This window comes from Leptonychotes weddellii, chromosome 7 (genome assembly GCF_054177405.1).
Source record: "Leptonychotes weddellii isolate Sample4059 chromosome 7, ASM5417740v2, whole genome shotgun sequence".
In the NCBI taxonomy this organism is placed as follows: domain Eukaryota; kingdom Metazoa; phylum Chordata; class Mammalia; order Carnivora; family Phocidae; genus Leptonychotes; species Leptonychotes weddellii.
Genome location: NC_138375.1, coordinates 112,041,131 through 112,048,466, shown reverse-complemented (window position 1 = coordinate 112,048,466; position 7,336 = coordinate 112,041,131). Strand labels below are relative to the sequence as shown.

General features: G+C 46.9%; 1 protein-coding gene across 2 annotated transcripts in view; it reads right to left on the bottom strand.

Annotated features, from left to right (window-relative positions):
* Positions 1-3,154: 3,154 nt before the first annotated feature.
* The window catches only part of LOC102738412 (lysine-specific demethylase 3B), a 15,125-nt gene continuing 10,943 nt past the window's right edge, over positions 3,155-7,336 (bottom strand). Inside the window, exons 4-5 of one of the 2 annotated variants that reach the window (XM_081826991.1) lie at positions 5,087-6,323; positions 3,155-4,170 (exon numbers count right to left, since the gene is read on the bottom strand). In XM_081826991.1, the coding sequence (XP_081683117.1) occupies positions 3,884-4,170; positions 5,087-6,323 (1,524 nt within the window). In that variant the 3' untranslated portion in view covers positions 3,155-3,883. The remainder of the gene's footprint in view (positions 4,171-5,086; positions 6,324-7,336) is intronic. The other variant, XM_081826990.1, reaches the window with a different exon arrangement.

Below are 7,336 nucleotides of genomic sequence, written 5' to 3'. Positions count from 1 at the left end.
TGGGTGGCTCAGTTGGTTAAGCGACTGCCTTCGGCTCAGGTCATGATCCTGGAGTCCCGGGATCGAGTCCCGCGTCGGGCTCCCTGCTCGGCAGGGAGTCTGCTTCTCCCTCTGACCCTCCTCCCTCTCATGCTCTCTGTCTCTCATTCTCTCTCTCTCAAATAAATAAATAAAATCTTTAAAAAAAAAAAAAAAAAAAGAATTTTCACCCTGGAGGGCACCTGGCTGGCTCAGTTGGAAGGGCATCCAACTCTTGATCTTGGGGTTATAAGTCCAATCCCCAAACTGGGTGTAGACATACTTAAAAACAAAAAAACCCCAAAACATTTCCACCCTATTTGACCAACACAGTATGTATTCTCTGCACTAGCAGAAAGACTTGTGAACAGTTAGTATGTCTGCGTTCTTTAAAAAGCTGTCCTCAGGGGATGCCTGGGTGGCTCAGTCAGTTAAGTGTCTGCCTTCAGCTCAAGTCATGATCCCAGGGTTCTGGGATTAAGCCCCACATCAGGCTCCTTGCTCAGTGGGGAGCCTGCTTCTCCCTCTGCCTGCTGCTCCCCCTGCTTGCGCTCTGACAAATAAATAAATAAAATCTATTAAAAAAAAAAAAGCTGTCCTCAGAAATGCCTTTCAGTTTGTCCATCCTCCTGTTCCATCTGTGCACCCACACCACTGAACGTGACCAGAGGAAACCAGCCACGCTCAGTGTCATACTTGAAATTCGTATCTACCTATCGTCAGGTAAGCCCTTCATGTTGCCTCCCAGTCACAAGTTTCCTGGTGTACAGTCACGCTCCTAGATGCCTGTTTCAGATCCTCACTTCTTTTCTAACCTCTAGTATAATTCTCCCCATGAGGACCTTGCTATGTATTCCACTGAGAAAATACAAAGAGCCAGAACAGATGCCCCACAAGTTCCCTCCACCATACTACCAGGCCTTCCTGCAACTGGGCCCATGTTCCATCTGACCTGCTACTGCTAGGAATGAACTAGTTCCCAGCCAAGACCTCTCTCTCTACCTATGCTCTACATCCTATCCTCTTGCACAGGCATCACACCACATATTCTCTTTTCTACATCATCTGTTTTCCTCCCTACTGAATCATTCTTGTAAACTTGCTAGCTCAAAAATCCTCTAAAACATTTCTATCTCAAAAATCCTCTCAATCCCACACCCTCCTGCATTTGTTTTTTTTTTTTTAAGATTTATTTATTTATTTTTATTTGAGAGAGAGAGAATGAGAGAGAGCAAGTACATGAGAAGGGGGAGGTCAGAGGGAGAAGCAGACTCCCTGCCGAGCAGGGAGCCCAATGCGGGACTCGATCCCGGGACTCCAGGATCATGACCTGAGCCGAAGGCAGTCGCCCAACCAACTGAGCCACCCAGGCGCCCCTATTTATTTGTTTTTAAGAGCAGCATTTCTTGAGAGTTGTCTATACTGACTGTCACCACTTCCTCTTCCCTTTAATTTTCTCTTCATCCAATCCTACCAGGCTTTTCCTCACCAACACACCAAAACTGTTTTTGACAAGGTTGTTCCCCCCATTAAACCCAATGGTCACTTTCAGTCCTCATCTGACCTGACCCAATTCCCAGTATTTGCCACAGTTCATTATTCCTTCCTGGAAATAATTTCTTCACTTGCCTTCCAGGACACCTTACTGGCTTTTTCTTCTCAACCTCCTTTACTAGCCTCTCCTCACCTTTCCAGTCTCTCAATGTTGGAGAACACCAGGATTGATTGGTCCTAGGAATGCTCTCTTCTCTATCTACACCTGGACTCCTTCCATGATCTCAAGTAGACACACAGCTTTATTTTTTTTTTTAAGATTTTATTTATTTATTTGACACAGAGAGAGAGAACACAAGCAGGAGGAGTGGGAGAGGGAGAAGCAGGCTCCCCACCAAGCAGGGAGCCGGACATGGGGCTCATTCCCAGGACCCTGGGATCATGACCTGAGCTGAAGATAGACGCTTAACCGAATGAGCCACCTAGGCGCCCCGACACACAGCTTTAAATACCTGGTGATATTCAAATTTTTAACCTCCTGCCTGGACTTCCCCCCTCAACTCCAGAGCCGAGTTTCCAGCTGCCCTTTCAACATCTCCATCTAGAAATCTAATAGGCATCTCAAATTTAACAAGCCCAAATTAAAAGTTCCCATTTTTGTCCCCAAACCTGCTTCTCCCTGAGAAATCTTATCGGTAATAGGTCAAAAGCTGTAGAATCATCTTTGACTCCATTCCTTCTTTCATACTCCTCATTTAACCCACCAGAAAATCATATGAGTACTCCCTTCAAAATATATCTTTTTTTTTTTAAAAGATTTTTACTTATTTGACAAAGAGAGAGAGAGAGGGAGAGAGCAAGCACAAGCAGGGGGAGTGGCAGGCAGAGGGAGAGGGAGAATCAGGCTCCCCGATAAGCAGGGAGCCAAACGTGAGGCTTGATCTCAGGATCCTGGGATCATAACCTGAGCCGAAGGCAGACACTTAACAGACTGAGCCACCCAGGGAACACTCAAAATATATCCTTAATCCAACCAGACTCATCACTTCCATCATTAGGCCACCATCATTTCTCACCTGGGTAATTCCAACAGCCTCCTTATTTCTGTGTTTCTACCTTTGCCTCAATATAATCTATTCTCAAGAAGGCAATTACAGCGATCCTTTAAAACATTCCTCAGTGTCCCTCATCAGCTCAAAACCTTCAATGACTTCTCTTTCAGCACAAAAGCCAAGGCCCTTAGAGTATTCCTTTAAAATATAGACCCACTGTTAACTCTATGACCTCAACTCCCCGCCCCCACTCTCTCTTTTAGCTACCCTAGCTCCACAAACACATCAGGAATATTCCAGCCTCGGACAGTTGCTCTTTGTGCCCTCTACCTGGAATGCTTGTCTCCCAGAAAAATGTGTGGACCACTCCTTCACCTCCTTCAGGTCTTTACTCAAATCTCACTTTCTAAAATCATCCTATTTATTTATTTTTTAAGATTTTATTTATTTATTTGACAGAGAGAGACACAGAGAGAGAGGGAACACAAGCAGGGGGAGTGGGAGAGGGAGAAGCAGGCTTCCCGCTGAGCAGGGAGCCCGATGTGGGGCTTGATCCCAGGACCCTGGGATCATGACCTGAGCCGAAGGCAGACGCTTAACGACTGAGCCACCCAGGCGCCGCTAAAATCATCCTATTTAAACTGTAGCCTCTCTTAACCTCCCCTTACTTCAATCCTCTTTTCTGTCTTTATTTTGCTCATAGTTATTATCAGCTAACATGCCATGTATTTAATCTTTTTTCCTTATTTATAGTCTGACTCCTCAGCAAACCTCTAAGGGCTGATCTTTATGGTTTTATACTGTTTAACCCTCAGTGCCCACAACAGTGGCTGGCACACAGTAAGTGCTCAGTAAATATTTGCTGAATGAGTGATCCACACTACATGGATAAACCATTTGGATTTATTTTAAAAATGAAGAATTCCTGAAAGATCATTTAGAAGAAATTCTAAGTTTATCAAGCAGAAGGAAAGTGACTAAGGTAAAAGCAGGGGACCTTCCCCGGATTTGTCAGTTATCTCTATTTCAAAGACACTTGCCATTATCTCCTAATCTTCCTTCCCCTTCTCTCAGAGACTCAAGTTACTTTAGCACCGAAAAGTGGTCAGGCAGATCCATACTACAACATGGCATCCTTCTGCTTATATGACTGGTTTCAAATGGAACCCAAGTTAGGAATAACTCAACGAAGCTCAGGGGCCAGCAGCTGACACTGTTCACCTTCAATTCCCTAGGGACAAAGCCACAAGTCACTTCACAATCCAAACACCTGAGTGGCCCCTATGGCAGAGCCTCAGCAAAGACTCAGAGCAAAGGGGTTAAGGAAAACAAGGAGAAGGTGTGAGGTTCAGAGAAAGAGTGAGAAATGGAAACTGGGAAGGAGACGGAGACGGGTGTGGGTACCTCCGGAAGTGAAAGAAGCGGCAGGCCACAGTAGAATCATCTTGCTCCTGTTCTTTAAACTTCCGATACCGCTCCAGGCGGCACTCCCGACACTTGTGCAGATGAGGGGCTACGTTGATGCAGGACCCATCCTGCAGGAAGGGCTCTCCAGATTGCTTCAGCTTCTTCACCTTGCTCACATCTTTCAGCACTGACTGGCCAACTGTGGCAAGGGAAGGGGGAGAAACGGTTGGTCATGACTGGTATTAATGAGACCCTATAACATGACCCACCTGGGGATGCATTCTTGTCCTGACCTGGCTCATTCCTCCTTGCCATGGCTGGGCTTGTGCCTATCAGGTCCATCCTTGACAGAAAGGGAGGGAGCAAAGAGGCTTCAACTGGAAGCTAAGGACCATGGAGAGAATTTGTGGGAAGTGTCCCATTATGAGCAAACAACTCTGGCATGGGTGAGGAAAATCCAAGAAGGCAGAAGGTAGCCACTTGCCTCAGGCCTCCGGGGATATAACTGTTCTACTAATCAACAACTCCTGTGCCCCCATGGGATACCAGTTACTAAAGACAACAGTTACTTTTACCATTCACCTTTCTCTTAGATACTTGCCCTTACACAATTCTGGACCATAACCTCACAGCATGGGAGTTAATGGCTTTTGGAAGAGGTGTTAAAACTTTATATATGTAACAGAGAGAAGCAAATTTGAGGGGTGATTCTTTTTGCTTAAGTAAGTCTATGAAAGGCTGCTATGTGAGAACAGAGTCCAGTACTCAGTAACTCCTCTAAAGTAAATTAAAGAGGATGGGCCAAAGAGAAGTAGAAAGGGATGAGAAAAACACCAGGAAGAGCTCCTGTGCAAAAGGAGTATCAAGGGTTCTTGTCTGTGGAATTATTACACAGGTAGATATCCCTCTTTAGTAACGCTGCTGGGTTAGAGGCAATCCTGTCCTGAACCAAAAGGTCTGATGAGGGGCCTCTACTGGGCCCTTCTGGGCATGTTATTCTACATGATTATAGAACTTTCCATCAAAGAAAGGGCTTCTGCTGCCCAACAGCACAACAGGCAGGCATTCAAGGCTAGTGCCCGAGCCAAGCCAATGGATAACCCCAGCAAGATCACCTTTCAGGGGGGCGGTCCGCGGCCGGCCCTTTGGGGCCTGCTTCCCTTTGCCTTTGCCCAGCAATAGCTCAGCACTTCGCTCCCCATTGGGGCCCAACTTCCCCATTAGGTGCTCTGGAATCCCCTTCAGGCCAGTCTTGGCCTGCAGCTGCTCCTCAGAATCGCTCAAATCTGACAGGTCACTGTTGGTACTGGAGTCCGAGTCCTGTCTGCAAGCCAAGCTTCGCTCATCCAGTGAGAACCTTTTCACAGCTTCAAAAGGAGCTTTGTTCTCCTGTGAAAAATCTGCTGGGGAGGACAGAAAGCTGCCTGAGTGCCTGCCAAAGACGTTACTAAAGGTTTTGAGGAGGGGATTGTCCTGCTGCCCAGGCCCCACAGTTGGCCTCTCCTCTGTGGGGCTGGAGGAGAGAGTAGGCATCTCAATGGGCTGGGTGAGGCTGCTGGTGGGCGAGCTGGAGCGGCCATTCCCCATGGCAGAGAGGCTCGGACCTCCGGTGGTAAGAGCTGAGCCCAGAACACCAGACACCAGTTTAGAGGAGTCAGTTGTGATGAAGAGGGTTTTCTTCTTTGCTAAAGATGCCGAATCTGTAGAGGAGTGAGCCTCGGGCCAGCTGGGTGCGGCCTTCGAGGTGACAGTGGTAGCAGAGGAAGAGCTACCTGATGCCTGAGATGCAAAGCTGCTGAAAGGGCTATGTTCAACTTTCTCCACAAATGCAAGGAAAGGGTTAGAGGGCTCTTCTCGGGACAGTTTAGGGGGCTGTAAAAATAGATTTTCATGACTCTCCGGGGTGCGGGCATTTAGGAGGCTCCGTGGGAAGGCTGGTGTGAGGGTGGGCATGGACTCTGTTGGCACCTTCCGATCCACAGAGCTGCCAGCCTTAGAGCCTGATTTAGTGTCTGCTCCGAGAGTGGATCTGCCTTTACACAGGCTCTCAAGGCTTTGTTTGAATGAGTCTCGACTGGAGGAATCATCAGCCAAACTCTCTGAAACGGTAGTGAAGTAGTTACTGGTGGGTAAAGTTTGGGACATGCATTGAAAAAACAAGTTTTTGGAGAGATCAGAGTCTTTCTGAGACTCTGGTGCAGAGCTACAGCCAAAAGAGAAGCCCAAAGGTTTGTTCTCTGTGGCTAGAACCCCATTGGACTGGCTCCTTCCACTTCCAAAAGTCAAAGGTTGTGATGAACTTGGGAGAGATGCTCCAAATCCAGAAGAGGCCAGAACAGTATTTCTTGAATTCTGAAAAGAAGATAGCCCGAGTTAATGATGCTGCTTTCTCTTGACAACCTCTTTTCTGGACTTAGGCCAATGCTTCTTGTGGGTCAAATCAACTTTTCTCTCCTACAATTCCATGAAAACTGCCCTTACAGGGTCGCCTGGGTGGCTCCGTCGTTAAGCATCTGCCTTTGGCTTAGGTCATAATCCCAGGTCCTGGGATCAGCCCCACATCAGGCTCCCTGCTCAGTGGGGAGCCTGCTTCTCCCTCTCCCTCTGCCCCTGCTTGTGTTCCTGCTCTCTCTCTCTCTGTGTGAAAATAAATAAATAAAATCTTAAAAAAAAAAAAGAAAAAACCTGCTCTTCTAAGTACAGCTCACATTAAGGAAGCATTAGGCATTAAGGAAGAAACCTGCCACAGACCACACAGAGGGCATCTTTAACACGGTGAGCTAGAGATAGCAGGATGTCATTCATCCTGCCACTCCCTTGGTTGTTGGCCAACTGGCTATCATAGCACTAGGAGGTTGTGTAGGCTTCTTAGTTTCTATTTGGAAAAGAAGACTCTACCAGGAATTGGAGAAAAGGGTTCCTGAACAGACAGACAGCAGCTTTTACTGTGAAATGAATTTAGTGGCCCTGTAATATTAATCTACTTCAATGACCTCAGCTATTTTCAAAGTTTTGATTTAAAAGTTTTGATTTATTTGGGCGCCTGGGTGGCTCAGTTGGTTAAGCGACTGCCTTCGGCTCAGGTCATGATCCTGGAGTCCCTGGATCGAGTCCCGCATCGGGCTCCCTGCTCGGCAGGGAGTCTGCTTCTCCCTCTGGCCCTCCCCCCTCTCATGTGCTCTCTCTCTCATTCTCTCTCTCTCAAATAAATAAATAAAATCTTTAAAAAAAAAAAACAAAAAAACAAAACAAAAAAAACACTTTAAAAGTTTTGATTTATTTAGGGCGCCTGGGTGGCTCAGTCGTTAAGCGTCTGCCTTCGGCTCAGGTCATGATCCCAGGGTCCTGGGATCGAGTCCCACATC